Below are 16,628 nucleotides of genomic sequence, written 5' to 3'. Positions count from 1 at the left end.
ATGACGGATGTTTCATGATATGAGAATTGAGGAAAATTGATTTCTCTGAGTCTGAGTGTTTGTTTGTATATTGTGTGTGATGTTGGCAGCTTGTGAGGCATTGACTTGGTACTTGTTGGCAAAACAATAAATTTTCCCACACCAAAACAATAATTTTTTATTTTTTTAAAATATGGGTTGAGCTGGTGTAGCTATAGTCACATTAAGCCTTGAAGAGATCCTTCAAAAGGTGCTATAGAGTTTTATGTATTCTTGTGGGGATCAGAATGAGTACCCTTTAGGTAGGGTACTACAGTGTCCATCCCCATATCCTCGTTTATAAAAATCCCCATATCTGAGCTCATAACAAGTTTGATGCTCTTCCCCATACACTATGGATCTCTAAGCGCTCGTACCCACGCCCATTACCCTCACTTTAACAACAAAAAGGTAATAAATAACAAAAAAAAAAATATCACAACATAATTAAAATATGATCTGAAATCTCTTAAATCAACATATAAAATATTAAGCATCATATTATTAAAACACATCTAAAATATAAAAAACAAGTACATATTACAATAAAGATCAATGACTTGTGATTAATTAATTAACTTTAGTATTACATAAAATTATTGATATAGTCTATATAATGTGCGGGCATGGACTCTAAGTCTTGGTATTAATTTTTTTTTTTGTTTGGTTATTTTAAACATAATATAATGTATTTTGATTAATACATATATCTTTTTTTTTTTTTTTTTTTTTTTTTTTGAAATACTTAAAACAAAAGATAACACTTAATAGTACGAAGATAATCGAATACCAAAAAAATCACAAACCAGCCAAAACGTCGAAGTTAAATCCAGCGAGATTAATACATCAAAACAAAATTATACATGAAAATATAAACCACATATCAGAAGAAAGTAACTAAGTTTGGTTCTCTTCCTCAATCTTAGAGCCAGCACCGCCTGCACCAGAAGGAACATCATCATTCCCTGGAGCAGCATCCATGCCAAGACCAGCACCACCTTGGTACATCTTGGCAATGATAGGGTTGCAGACACCTTCTGGTTCCTTCATCTTGTCCTCAAACTCATCTGCCTCTGCAAGCTGATTGGCGTCTAGCCACCGGATAGTAGCCTCAATGGTGTCCTCAATTTTCTTGTCTTTGGAATCAAGCTTTCCTGCAATCTTTTCATCCTTAATGGTGTCCCTCGTGTTGTATAGTTTTCCATAGCATTCTTGGCCTCAACCTCCTTATGCTCTTAAACTTCTGAGTTGTACTTCTCCGCCTCTCGAACTATCTTCTCAATGACTTCCTTTGAAAGTCTTCCCTTGTCATTGGTGATGGTGATTTTGATCAACTGGCAAGTAGTTTTTGTCTTCACTCTTCAGCAAAGACATTCAATATACCATTAGGATCAATGTCAAAGCATACAATGATCTGTGGAACACCCCAAGGAGCAGGAGGGATGCCGGAAAGTTGAAATTTTCCCAACAAATTGTTATCTTTAATTCTTGTTCCCTCTCCTTCAAAGACTTTGATCAACAAATCAGACTGGTTGTCAGAATAGGTTGAGAAAGACTTATAACAGTCATCAGACCACCAACAGTCTCCAAACCAAGAGATAGAGGGGTGACATCCAAAAGGAGAAGATCCTGAACCTTCTAATTGTACTCACCACTCAAGTATGCAGCACAAACTGCAGCACCATATGCAACAGCCTCATCGGGATTAATGCTATTGCATAGCTCCTTTCCGTCAAAGAAATCCTGCATAGTTTTTGAACCTTTGGAATTCTGGTAGAACCTCCTACAAGGACAACATCATGGACACTTTTTTTGTCCATCTTAGCATCTCTCAAACATTTCTCAACTTGCTCCATACATTTCCTAAAGAGATCCATGTTGAGCTCTTCAAATCTGGCACGAGAAATGGAGGAGCAGAAATCAATTCCCTCAAATGGACAGTAAATGATAAAGTTCTCTTGGTCTTCTCACAAGCAGTCCTCGACCACATAAGAGCTCATGGGTTGCCACTAATGTCCTTCTTCTTCTTTCTCTTGAACTCTTAAACAAAGTGGTTCACCATTCTGTTATTAAAATCCTCACCTCCAAGATGGGTGTCTCCGGATATAGCTTTAACCTCAACGACACTCTCTTCAAAAGTTAGCAAAGAGGCATCAAAAGTCCCACCACCAAGGTCAAAGATTAAGACATTCTTCTCTCCAACGCTGGTCGTGTCAAAACCATACATTAAAGTTGCAAGTCTTTTGTGTGTTTGTGTGCAAACATACATTATTAAGCAGCAAAGTATGGGTGAACATTGATGATGATAAAAAAGGGCAACCTGGTGTATTGTACACAGCCTTACTCTGTTGTTTACACAAGAGGCGGTTTCCAGGACTTGAACCCGTGACCTTCTAGTCACATGACAACAACTTTACCAGTTGCACCAAGGTTACCCCTCGTGACATTGATGATGATATTGAAATATTATAATATGATACAATAAAACTCAAATTTTCTTTTCATATAAATAGATTCATGAACAATTTGTAGCACCACACAAGTGAGAACAGGGGACAGCTTAAATTTTCTTAAAAATCAAAGTTCAAGTGTCCATCCAGAAAGACATTTCACTTTATTTCAAAAAATATCGAAAAAAGTTGCATTTGTCTCAAATCCATTAAAATAAATGAACCGTAGATTGCAAGTTGTAACCAAAATGTTATCAACAAAACCATTTCAAATTTATCAACATCAGTAAGCATGCACCTACCTATCACACCCTAAAAGACATAAAAGTATAACAAAAATACAAAGCTTCCACAATATACACTTGCTAATGTATTAGAATAAACAAATTCACATTAACTAGACTCTGATCTCTTAAACAAGGTCTCATGTTCGACCAATGTGGATGAGAAAAACATGGTTGGAAAGGTGGTGAGCCAGGTTCACCGGCAGAGATTAGATATCAGTAAAGTTGGGTTGATATTTCGCATCGATAACATGATTATACAAAAAACAATACCCATTTCACAAAAAAAGAAGAGGGAAAGGAGAAAGAATTAAGAAGCCATCAACAACATGCAAAGTAAACAAACAGATCTTAAACAATATCAACCAATGTGGATGAAACAATACTCATTTCACAAAAAGGAAAAGAAAAAAAAAAAGAGGGAAAAGAGAAAGAATTAAGAAGCCATCAACAACATGCAAATGGAAAGAAACAGATCTCAAAGTGAAACAAACAGATCTCAATAACCAAAATAATCTTAACAAAAGAAGAACCTCCTACAAGGACAACATCATGGACATTTCTTTTGTACTCACCACTCAAGATTGCAGCGTAAAATGCAGCACCATATGCAACAACCTCGTCGGGATTAATGCTATCGCATAGCTTCTTTCTGTTAAAGAAATCCTGCAATAGTTGTTGAACCTTTGGAATTCTGGTAGAACCTCCTACAAGGACAACATCATGGACACTTGTTTTGTCCATCCTAGCAAATCTCAAAAGTTTCTCGACAGTCTCCATACATTTCATAAAGAGATCCATGTTGAGCTCTTCAAATCTGGCACGAGTAATGATGGTGAAGAAATCCATTCCCTTGAATAAACAAACAATTTCAATGGTGGTTTGGAGAGTAAATGATAGAGTTCTCTTGGCCTTCTCACAAGCAGTCCTCAACCTCATAAGAGCTCTTTGGTCGCCACTGATGTCCTTCCTGTTCTTTCTCTTGAACTCTTGAACAAAGTAGTTCACCATTCTGTTATTAAAATCCTCACCTCCAAGATGGGGGTCTCCGGATATTGCTTTAACCTCACAGAACAAGCCATGATAATTTTTAATAATAGTTAGCAAAGAGACATCAAAAGTACCACCGCCAAGGTCAAAGATCAAGACATTTTTCTCTCCAACACTGGTTGTTTCAAGAACATAAGCAATGGCTGAAGCAGTGGGCTCATCGATAATTCCCATGACATTAAGTTCAGCAATAACAGCAGCATCCTTAGTAGCTTGTCTCTGAGAATTATTAAAGTAAACAGGGACAGTAACAACAGCATTCCTAATGGGAGAGCCAAAGTAGGCCTCAGCAATCTGACGAATCTTCCAGAGTAACATGGAAGAGATCTCTTCTGCAGTAAATTGCTTATCTTCACCATTGTAGTTAACACCAATCATTGGCTTATCATCCGGGCCAGAAATAATCTTAAAAGGCCACAACTTCATATCACTCTGAACGGAGATATCGCTGAATCTACGACCAATCAACCTCTTAGCATCGAAGACGGTGTTGATAGGGTTCGAGGAGACTTGATTCTTAGCGGCATCACCGATGAGACACTCGGAGTCAGTAAAGGCGACGTAAGACGATGTGGTTCTGTTGCCTTGGTCGTTGGCGATGATGTGAACACGGTCATGTTGCCATACACCTACGCATGAGTATGTGGTTCCGAGATCGATCCCAATCACTGGTACCTCTAACCTTTGGACCGGGAAAAAAGGAAAGACAGGTCTCTTTTTTTTTACTAAAGGAGATAAAGATCTGAAAGGAAGATAAGTATAATATGTTACTTAATATTAATTATATTATATAAACAAACTACTTACATATTATATTCTACCTTTATGAAAAAAAAAACTACAAGCATATTACGATCCTTAATCCATTTTCAAATGAACGACGTTTAAAGTTTTTACACATTAAAAAGTGCAATGTTTAGACTATTTTTTGTTATTTTACCAAATTATCTTTATTAACTATAGATATGTTTTAAGTAAAGTAAAATTAATGTTTTGATTGTTATACATTATATTAATTGGATTATACAATCGGAAAGAAAAAGTTATTATTGCATTGAAAATTGAAAGTGACATTCATTTTAAAACAAATTATTTTTGTTAAAGCGACACTCATTTTGAAACGGAGAAAGTATTTGTTAAGTACTAGTATAAAATTTTATCCCTAAAAAAGTATAAAATTTTATATTGGTGCAATTTCTATGATAATTCCTCCGCGTTGATATATATATATATATATATATATATATATATATACACATGCGCGCGCTCCTGTAGATTTCAATACTTATACAAATTTTTTCAAAAAATAAATAAATTAATTAAAGCAAGTCAAAATCCAGTTATTTTTCAATGGATTAATCAAGTAAATGTCTTTATAAATATTCATAAATTCATTTTTAGTTCCTACAACCAAAATTGCACTTTTTAACCTCTGTAATATTTTCTTTTAACATACTTAAAATGCTGACGGAAAATTTTACAGAGACGAAAAAATGCGAATTTATTTTTATAGACTAAACAAAATTCTTAATATTTACAGGATCATTTACTTAATTAACCATTTCTAAATTCTCAAACAAACCTTGCGAAAAAAAATGAATCAAACCAAGAATATGCTTCATTTCTTCTGTACTGCTCTTCCCGTTCCTCAAACTCCGACAGAAATTTGACACCCACTTTGTTATCTTCAAAGGCATAAATGAAGGACCAACTTGGATTTCTTGTTGTGGTCCTATCATGGGTAGCCATTATCCTTTTAGAGCCACATGGCATAAGGTATTTAAACTCATATAAAATATCTACTTGATTCCATTCATGCTCTAAATACAATCTTTCCACTTTGCACTGTAAATCACACATAAGAACTTGTTCAGTTATTTTTTCAGCAGAAAACATGTAGTTGCATGAAGAAGTGAATTGCTTAGTGCCATTGATGAGCACACTGAAATTGAAATCCAACAACATATTGCCTTTACACACAGGAGGTTTTACAGCACAACAAAGAGCAATCTTGGGGAATTTATTTTGAAACCAAAAATGTAAGGATGATTCGTTGCTTTCATGTTGATACCAATTTCCTCTACCTTCAAGAATCCCTATGCTGATGAAATCAGCATTCATACGAATAAATGAAGAACAAAATACTTCTATGGCATTATCGGGGCATATGTTAAGAGAGGACATATCAAGCAATACCGGACTTCCTTCTTTATAAACAAGCATGGCTTTTGGAAACACTTTTGAACCCACTTTTTCTTTATCCTCAAACAATCGAAATCCTATACAACCATAAGCCGTTATTATCTCAAGTTTAGGCAATATATGAATACTATCCGGTAGCTGAGTTAGGCTCGCGCATTCCCTCAAGAACAATTGTCGGAGGCCAACAAGATTTCTAATTGAAAATGGCAACTTATCTATGGAAGTTTGGTCTAAATAAACATATCTTATATTCTCCATTACTCCCAATACTTCAGGGAAGCTCTTGAGACGCAAACAACCCCTCATATCTAGAGTCTCTAGAGATGGCAGATTGATGTTGGGCACCAAAAGTTCTAGCTGGTTGCATCTTTGAGTACTCAATAACACGAGTTTATTGAGAAAACCAACTGACTTATGAACTGCGATTAAATTAGTGCAATCGTCAAGACAAAGTGCCCCCAGATTTACTAGTCCAGATAAGCTAGGTAGCTCAGTTAATAACTTGCATCCTTCAAAATCCAGAAAGCTCAAGGACTCAAACACCTACAAACCATAAAAGCAATGAAATGAAATTATGCGATTTTTACTGGAAACAAGCATTATAGTTTAAGACCAATCAAACATGTTAAAAAAATACATACCTTAAGTGATTTGAACGATATAAGGCAACTTTCATGTAGGCTAAGCATCATAAGCTTCTTAGGATTGAAATCACCTGGCAAAGATTGTGATGAATATCCACTCCAGTCTAAAACTCCTAAACTATTTGGTAATTTTTTAGGACCTCTAGAAAAGCGTGCACTTCTAATTATAAGAATTTTAAGGTTTTTCATATTCTCGAAGGCTGTTCCACTCCATTGCACTTCTTTGTCATTGTACAAGTCGATGATTATGACTTCAACTGTATCAGTGCCCTTTCAATTCCAAATCATTATTTCATCAGAATATAAAGTTTAGGAATATCATCATCTACATATTTCAAGAAATTACAAATTCTAAATAATAATATCATTTTCTTATTAAAATAAGTTTCATTAAGCATTTGTAATTGAGAATGGAAAAATAAGAATCTAGAAATTTAGTAGTTATCAATCAGAAGAACAACATTGATGTTCTGAGGTTTGCACATACCGTATTTTCTTCCAAAACATGAATTATATCGTCATCAGACCATAATCTACTGCGTTTGCCAGGCTCCAAAGTTGATTCCTGCCTCACGATTTCTCTGCCCATGTCTTGAACTAAGTCATGCATTCTAACACAACCATTGCCATCAATTTTTATGAGGGATTTGTCGGTCAGCACTTGAATGCCATTTTCAGCACTAAAACCATGTACGTATAACATTTCTTTGGCATAGCCCATTTCATAAGAATTGTAGAAACAAGCAATGTCAAGAAAAATACCCTTGTCATCTTTATCCAAATCATCATAGCTAACTTTAAGAACTTCATGAATATCTTCATGAAGAATTCTTTCATATTTATCTAATGCAGATTTCCACACATCTAATCTTTTGCCAAACAAATGAGAACCTATCACCTCCAAAGCTAATGGAAGGCCATGAGCATAAGAAACTGCACGGTTTGAAATATCATTGTAACATGGATCCATTTTTCTGTTTCTAAAGGCATGCCAATTAAACAATTCAAGAGATTTTTCATGATTTAACTGTTTAACCTCATATAAATTCAGAATCTCATGAATAGCCAACAAATGTTTGTCTCTTGTAGTGATTATGATCTTGCTGCCGGAGCCAAACCAATAATGTCCACCTGCAAGTACTTGTATCTGCTTCGCTTTGTCAACATCATCAAGAACCAAAAGTACCTTTTTTCTTTGGAGCCTTCTTTTTATGATTGAAATTCCTCTGCTAACATTACCCACTCTAATATCCTTCTCACAAAGTATTTCAGAAAGCAGTGTTTCTTGGAGTTGCACAAGACCATGGTTAATTGCATTTTCTCTTATATCATCAAGAAAACACACACCATCAAATTGATCAGAAATTTGGTTATTATACACAGCACGAGCCAATGTTGATTTTCCTACACCACCGGTTCCATAAATGCCAACCATGTTGGCTCCCTCATCAGATCCGATCCGTAGAAGAGATGCCACTTCCAACACTGGAGACTCTAGCGCAACTGGGTTATCAGCAACATGTAAAGGAGTGCGATTGATCTTCTTAGTGACTTCCTCGACGATATTACCAATAAATTGGTATTCTGATTGTGACCTACACATCACAGAAGTATGCATGATTTGAAACAGCAGCACTGAATCGATTCTTAGTGCTTCATCTTAGTCGAAATTAATTATAGGTAAAATACAATTAGGTCTTTAGAAGTTGCAATGCAAGTTTTGTTACTTTGGTTAGTCACATAATGTGTCAACTTATCAGAAATCTGTTTTTTTGGTTTCACAAATTCATCTTTTATTAAGTAAAGGTCTAAACTGGTCATTGAGAAAAAACAAAGAGACATATTTGGTTCCAAAGAAATAAAATATATCAATTTGGTTCTTAAAAAGTCTCAAATATCAGTCAAATTAGTCCCTTACCAACCATTACTCAGAAATCAATTGGTGAAGTACAAGTGAACTTGTGAAGAACTTGACATATTATATGGCTAATTTGTGCACATAAAGCTCAAATAATCATATGCCTATTTACTTGCTATGTTCCCTTCATCTAGAATTGTATCTGAGATTTCTTTTCATCGTAAAATCATATACACAGAAACTATTAGACAAACAAAAGCATGGTAATTAAAATAAATGCATAAAAGTATGGTATGAGATTATAAAATAATCTACCCATGTTGGAAATGCCAGCCAGAAACATTAGCAGCTTGACATAAAGAATCCCTCCATTTTTGCACCTTATCCTTATCATCACTAAACCTCTCTTCATGTTTTTTCAAAGCTTCACCATAAGCACCGCTTTGGTGGCGAACTTGTGATGGATCGACGTCATAAAAAACCGGCAAAAGCAAGCGTCTATGTGTGTTGGAACAGTCAAGGATCATGACAAGTTCATTCAAGCAAAAAGTAGAGGAAGCATAGTTGTTAGAGAAAACAACAATGAAAATTCTAGATTGTTGAATAGCTTGAAGAAGTGATGGTGTGATCTCTTCTCCTTTTTGAATTTCTTGTTCATCAAAGAAAGTGTGAATACCGTTTTGATCAAGAATATCGTAAAGGTCGCGCGTGAAATTGTTGCGGGTATCTATGCCTCTAAAACTGATGAAAACATCATAGGTGAAGATAGAAGAGCCAGACAAAGAAGGTTGTGTCATGATATGATGCATGAACTGAATATGTTAGGTGGTAGAAAAAACTGAGAAGGTTGAAGGAAGGTGCAGCAAAAGGGAGCGAGGCGACTTGGTATTTAGCAGCTTAGTCTTCTCTGTGGGCAGTGACAGTAGTAACAACAGTGAGAAGCAACACATCTAGGTGGCATTTATTTCTCTAAAAAAAAAAAAAAAAAAGCTGGATCTGGATGTCAAACGTTAGGATGGAAAGACGGCAGGGTCGTGGTAGGAGAGACGGATTTGAGTAGATCCGGTACCGCGATGGCGAGGTGGACGATGGGTTACGGTGGTGTGTGACCGAAGAAGGCGATGGTGGGGGTGGGGATTTTTGAGGGGTGAGGCCGGTGAAGGGGAACTTCCTGAGTGTATGTTTGTGGGGTCTACAAGGCCACGTGTCACATATGTTTGTGGGGTTATAGTAGTATATGCCACCATTAGAGTCATCATCTTTTCCGAAATAGCTATTTTGTCCTTGAATTTACAAAATGTCAATCAAATCAGTCTCTCCGTTAAGTTGATATATTAACGGAGGTGACGTGTAACGTTAATCTCTTAAAAGACTTACCACGTTAGATGTCACGCAAGCAGGGACCAAATTAATTAGTTTACTGAAAATTGTCAAGGACCAAATTGATGGATTTTCAGAAAATTGTCAACGCCTCTTTCTCCTATTCCTCATTAACAACTCTTTCTTCCCCAAATATATAAATTTGGAACCCTAATGTTATAATTTGTCACCTAGAGTTCAAAATCCCCAAAATTTCTTCCATAAATGATGGGTTCTTCCCCAATTCAAAAAACTTAAAACCCTAACCCTAATTTTTTTGATTCAATTTGAAATTCAAAAATTAGTGGTCATTGTTCAAGATTCGGTGTTCATAAATGATGGGTGGTGGACGTATGGGCAAAAACAACTACAACAGTCGATCTTCATCTTCAAGCTCTATGTACAATGATGAGGTGAGAGAGCTTCAATGTTGGTGTCCTAGAATTTGTGTTGTCAGAAAAGCCAACACTGTCAACAATGGTTATGTGATGTGTGAATGATTTGTTTAAATAGTACTGATTTTGTCTTTTGATTGTATAATATATTTGTGAAAATTGTAGATTTTTTGTGTAGGTTGATGAAGCTGAAGAACTAGGTTATTTTAAAAACAATGGTGTTGGTCATGGAAGAAATGCAAGGTTGATGGAGAAGCCAAATGATAGGGGGAGAGAAGAGGTTTGGAGGGCAAGGTTGATGGATAAAGTTGATTGTGTAGGAAGTGAGCTTAAGTTGATTAAGATATTGATATGAGTATTTTGTTTGATTGAATTGTTTAAAATGCTATTGTATTATGCCAAGTCCATGTAATGTTGTTATGAAAAGAGGTTGTCAACGAATGAATCAAACCTTTCTGTCAAAAAATTTCAATCAAACTGGTCCTTGAATTATATACATATCCATCATATCGATCCTAAAATTGGTGAAAATACCATCAAATAGGTCCTTGAATTTTCACAACATACATCACTATGATCCTTGGTGGATACATTTGTTGAACAAAGTAAAAAGTAGAAGACAGACACTTTGATTATAAAAAGACAGATATTTGCATACCATCATAAGTCATATATTTGATGTTCATAAGTGATTACATAGCCAAAAAAATAACATTACATAGCCATCAAGTCATCAAATGATTTGATGTTCTTAAGTGATTACATATCCAAAAAAGCATAAACTAAACAAGTCCAAAAAACATTAATTAAACTAGTGCAAAAACATAATTTAAACATGCATCAATGCTTTGGAAATCCTGGAGTTGGGATAAACTCCATGTATTGGGATTGAGTAGAAGCAGATGTCCTGTAATTTGGATTTGGAACTCTAACAACTCCAGGAGCAGTTGGATTTTGTGGAGCAGGATCCCTCAGTGGTGTTTGTTTATGCATGTTATTTGAAATCACTAGTCCTCTGATGCCATATCTCCTTGTACTCATTCTCTGCAAATAAAATCAATCATATGAGCCCTTAAATTATAACAAAATCCATCAAATTAATCCTCAAAATATGACAGTAAGTCTCAAATCGATCCAGGACAACATAGGTAATAGAGGGGTATAATTGAAAAGACAGGAAAAATTACACTGAAAAGTTAAATCTCGAATTTTTACCATTTCCATCAATTTAGTCCTTGTACACATGGCTGCCTTGTTGACACGTGTACAGGACAACACAACATGCAAGATGACACATCATCACCACTAACGGAGCTTTTGGACGGAGTGACCATTTTGATTGACGTTTGTAAAATTCAGGGACTAAATAGATATTTTCCAAAATTCAGGGATGAATTTGGCCGATTTTTGAAAATTCAAGGACGAATTTGAGGTATTAATCTAATTTTTTTTAGGGAAATGTTAACTTGTGCCCTTAAGGTACAAGTTTAGAAGCCACATATAGAAATAATGTATTGGAATGCGTATATTAAACTTAATTTTTAATGAATTGAATGCACAAAGTTTAAGGGAATATTTCTTTTTTGGATTTCTTAACATGTGCCTTAAAGCACAAGTTAACACTACTCCCTTCGTTTCAAAATGAGTGTCGCTTTAGCCAAAAAAATTGTTTCAAAATGAGTGTCACTTTCAGTTTCCAATGTGATAATAACTTTTTCTTTTCAATTGTACCCTCCAATTAATACTCTGCACACTACTTCCAAAGTATTACTTTTAAAACTAACCAATAGTTAATAAAGATAATTTGGTAAAATAACCATTCTCATTCTCTTAATCACTGCATTTCTTAATATGTGTGTAAACATCTAAAACGACACTCATTTTGAAACGGAGAGAGTACTTTTCTTTTTAATATCTATTTTTCATTAAGTGACATTGTCGATTTATTTTTAGCAAACATAGAAAATGTTAACTAATCAATAATCGATGTTTCATTGAACTTTCAAATACAATTAAATAACAATTAAGGGAGTATTTTTAGAAGATGATTAATGAATATAATAAGATATCAAGAGTATTTTTAGAAGATGATTAATGAATATAATAAGATATCAAAATTCATTACTCATTTACTCCATTCCTCAAATTTTCTTTTACTCCATCCGTCTCAAAATTATAATCGTTTAAGGTTTGTGCACGATTATTAAGGAAATGATTAATTGTATTGATTTCAATGGTAAAATTGATATCATTTACAAAAATATTCTTATTAATTATAGTTAGTAGAGTAGTTAAGTTGGATGAAATTCAATAAATAAGGGTATAATAGTGGAAAAAATAATAATAAATGCTGCATTGATATTCTAAAGTGACAATTATTTTGAGAAAAAGAAAAAAATGGTAAAGAGACTATTATTGTGAGACGAAAGGAGTACAAAATATAATTAATCACGACTTTTTAAGTGTGTATATTTTTTTTGGTGGTGTACGGGGTTCGAACCTCGAACCTTGCATATTTTATGCATATTTTAAGTGTGTATATACGAAAACTTAATAGAATTTGTTGACACCATATATTAACTTTAGTTTTACATCAAATCTTAATTGTCTGTTTCGATTAATCCAATGATTTCCCTTACATGAGTTTTCCTTTATGGTGCACCCACATTTTTTATGCTCCATCATCTTTAGAACAAAGTTTAAAAGAACAACGATGGAACCATTTGTCTTCTCATTGATCTAAATCACACAATGTATGATTTCTTGTTTATCGAAAACTGACTACCAATTCAATTTAACTAGACTCTAACCCGTACAATGCACGAGTTTGATAGAGTTTCATATATAAATATTAAATTGGCTATTACTTTTAATGTTAAAAGGGGAAAAGTGCATTAATCATGGAGCAAATAAGGGATGTGAATGTTTTTTCAAACTAAAGGGGGAGTGGGTTTTGTTCCGGACTAGCCTAAAGCTCAATCCGGCTCTACTCGGGTCTGACTCGAGTCCATTAAGCAGGCGACACCATATGATGGACACGCCCTAAAAACCACCAGATTACGGTGCGGGCCGAGGGTTACACATGAGGTCAAGGGGTTAACCACAACCACAGAGGCCAAACAGCTATCCAGGGCCAAGGATTACCCATGTCTATACCAACAAGTACGATTGTCAAGATAAGGTTTTCCAGTCAAACCCTACTTAGCCCCTCTTTATACCTACGCTTTAGCCTTGGGACAGGTATGACACTTCTTACCCTAAACTTGTGATCTTTCCTCTTAAACTCCTAACTGACTTGGGCGCCGGAGTGTATGTTTGTACACAACCCTTTTCCTCTCACTGGAGGCTGACGATCAACCTCACCAAAACCATCACATCTCCACAACTCAACTGAACCAGACAGACGGCGAACAAACCGGTGGATCAACCCCAACAGACGACGGATCCAAGTAGCTCAACCATCCTCTTAGGTTCAACCGGATTAGGTTTCATTTAATAAAACTTTAGAGGAGGTGAATGAAATCTGCTTTATAATTTATCTTTTTATAATGATCAATTAAAACAACCTCCCAATTTTGTTCATTGACACCTAATCAAATTTGTTCATCCAAGTAAACCTGGAATATGAAAACACACATGAGAATATCCAAGTAATTTTGAAATTTGTGCCTTCATAGTTAGCAGCACTCGGGTTAGTATCTAGTTAATACCAATGAGCAACATTACAAGTATCTAGTTCTTATAAATTTATGCCTCCAATTTATTTGTTTTGATTGCATCAAAGCTACTTAATACCAAATATTTTCGTAAGCACATGAACAATGAGTAGGTTTACCTCTGGTAAAAATAATTTCTATGTATCTAATGAATGACATATCAGAATCATAACAAAGATTTCATTGATATTTGATACCATATGTTTCATTATGTCAACATTACAAATGTCACAACTCACAACAACTTGAACTTCATATAAATTCATGGCAGTAAAAAGTTGTTTGCTGTTATGTTGGAACTTGAAGACAAGGCATAACAAAAGTGGTTAAAAAAAACAAGAGAATTGAGGAAAAAGGGTCTGAAGTTGCCACAAGTGATGACACATTTTTCTTCTAATTTGCCAACCTGGGCATCTTCTAATTTACAAACATTCAACATGGCTTCACAATATATATCACAACAAGTGAACCTTTCCTCAAGGTACATAATAGATATCAAACCCTGTACACTAAGTTCTGCATGATAGACGCCCGTTAGCACTGAAATTAAGGCATAAAGACACCATCATCGAAGAAGGTGAATCTCCATCTATTTGCAACACGAGAAGGTTATAATGTACATTACAATAAGGTTAGGTCACTCATCACAAGCACCATAAGGTGCAACCACCTATGGTTTGGTGATGTCCATTGAGTATCAGGTGGAATAGTTTATTACAGAATCACCTAGAACAAAACTGGTTGGTTAGAATCGCATAACTGAATAAACATATAAGTAGTTATCAAAGTTGAAAAAGGTTTTATTACTGTGTGTGGAGTCGATTGATGATCGTGGTGAGATCGAACACGATAATAAGAAGCAAGCTCGCCTTCCTTTTATATCATTTTGATAGAGAGGGATGGAGAAAGTGGACAAAACAGACTCGCATAACTTGTATCAAGTGCAAAAAAAAGTGGTAGAATATCATTAGCTATAAAGGATAAAGAAATGTATTAACTGAAATATCAAGAAGGTATTTAAATATCGTGATAGGGATAGATATCCTTAAATATTTCAATTTCACCTTTAGTCCTTGTAATTTGTTTTTCTAGTCCGTGATTCGTACACAATTTTGTGTTTGGTCCTTGTTATTTTAATTTTAGTTCTTGTTGATTAAAGTCTTGTAATATGTAGACCTTATTGATCTTAGTACCTAAATTATATGGAGTATATAAGGTCTAATTCCAAACATGGAAAATTCTATGGTGAAGTCATTAAATTGACTTTTTCAGAGAAGTTATCCTACATCCAATAATAATGCGCCACATTGTTGAATGATGTCATGTGTGTTGACTGTTGTATGGTATATACCGTGTATCTGCTCAATATGTACCACCGTAGACTAGCTTTTTTGAACTATCAGATTAAGCAATTCACTAGTGTTATTGTGTTCATAATCTCCTTTTTGATTTTTTCTTCCTTCTATTTCAAAAAATATTTAAATAAACCTTTTTATAAAAAAATATTTCATTATTAAAAATAAATAAACCAAGGAAGATTATGAACATCATCGCCATCTTCATACCTTCATCATCTTCTTTATTGAACAAAAAACAAAATAACTACTCAAATACATCTCCAAATAACATGAATCTCAATATTTTCTTCATCTCCATTTTCTAATCAACACAAAAGTCAATTACCCTAATTTAAATCCAACTCTTGATGGACAAGTAGAGTGTTAATTGCGGCTGCTATGCGACAATATATACTCTCAGTGGATTAGTTGCAGAATTATACAGATTGAATCAAGAGCAGCTATGCTTTTAGTTAATTTCCAGCAATTAAAAAGTAATTTTTTTTATCAAATTGAGACGACAAATCTCTATGATAGATGCACAAAAGAAGTGATGTGGTCAGGCTGAAAATTAGTATGTCCATCATGTTATTGGTTCAGCGAGTACTCGTTTATGGGGCAACAATATTGGTTAAAGTATCAACGACGTGAATTGAGAGGAAAAATATAATTATCGTAAACATGGTGACTTTAACCCAATCCATTTTTTCAATTTTAATTTAAAACAATTTATATAATCATCATTTTCGTCTTAATAGTTTTTAGGCTTAATTGAACCTTAGGTACTCTAACTTATTTTTTTGGCTTAATAGGAAAATGTTAACATTAAAAACGTACTAATAAGTAATAATTACCATTAAAACGCCCTAAAAAAAACTAGCATTTCCGTTTCTTCTTAAAAAAAAAGCATTAAAAACGTATTAAGTGTGATTCAATTTATACAGCTAGCATTAAATACGTATTAAGTGTGATTGCAGAATAAAAATTATTATATTTTTTTAAAGAAGAAATATTGGCATCGAAAATTTATTTAAAAACAGTATCGAAAATGGCTAATTAGCTCGGAAATTTGCGTTAATAACGATATCGAAAACATCTTACGTTTCAGAAAAAAAAAAAAAAAATCAAAAACATCACACAAAAATTTACTTTAATGCATAAGTTTTTTTTATATATTATACACTTTTAAATTTTTAAAAGGAAGTCTTTTTCTTGAAAAAAAGATTTTATATTAAATAATGACAAGTTAATTTGGAGAGTAAGAGATTGACATTTTTTTAGGCATTAATTGTATGTGGTTGAATCATGGAAAAAA

The 16,628-nt window shown here is 34.2% G+C and overlaps 1 protein-coding gene and 1 pseudogene across 2 annotated transcripts; both read right to left on the bottom strand.

Moving 5' to 3' along the window:
* Positions 1 to 786: 786 nt before the first annotated feature.
* Positions 787 to 2,023, bottom strand: LOC25486428 (heat shock cognate 70 kDa protein 2-like; annotated as a pseudogene).
* On the bottom strand, positions 806 to 9,704 carry LOC11441658 (TMV resistance protein N). 2 transcript variants are annotated; one of them, XM_024776583.2, is made up of 6 exons: positions 8,822 to 9,703; positions 7,136 to 8,243; positions 6,646 to 6,918; positions 5,385 to 6,547; positions 3,328 to 4,544; positions 806 to 2,222 (listed from the first exon to the last, which is right to left on the bottom strand). In XM_024776583.2, the coding sequence occupies exons 1-6, from the start codon at positions 9,313 to 9,315 to the stop codon at positions 2,200 to 2,202; spliced, it is 4,278 nt and encodes a 1,425-aa protein (XP_024632351.1). In that variant the 5' UTR covers positions 9,316 to 9,703; the 3' UTR covers positions 806 to 2,199. The 2 variants fall into 2 exon arrangements, with proteins under 2 accessions (XP_024632351.1, XP_003595270.2); XM_003595222.4 differs by having other exon boundaries at positions 806 to 4,544; positions 8,822 to 9,704.
* Positions 9,705 to 16,628: the final 6,924 nt, after the last annotated feature.

Source organism: Medicago truncatula, chromosome 2, assembly GCF_003473485.1.
Source record: "Medicago truncatula cultivar Jemalong A17 chromosome 2, MtrunA17r5.0-ANR, whole genome shotgun sequence".
NCBI classification, from domain to species: domain Eukaryota; kingdom Viridiplantae; phylum Streptophyta; class Magnoliopsida; order Fabales; family Fabaceae; genus Medicago; species Medicago truncatula.
This window is presented reverse-complemented; position numbering and strand designations above follow the sequence as displayed.

Excerpts from the sequence above, each read along its gene's own strand:
- LOC11441658 (XM_003595222.4), bottom strand. The coding sequence starts at position 9,315 with ATGCATCATATCATGACACAACCTTCTTTGTCTGGCTCTTCTATCTTC. Across the intron at positions 8,244-8,821 it reads GGCTGGCATTTCCAACATGG|GTCACAATCAGAATACCAAT; the intron begins GTAGATTATTTT and ends TGTGATGTGTAG. Across the intron at positions 4,545-5,384 it reads GATTCATTTTTTTTCGCAAG|ATCTTTATCTCCTTTAGTAA; the intron begins GTTTGTTTGAGA and ends TCTTCCTTTCAG.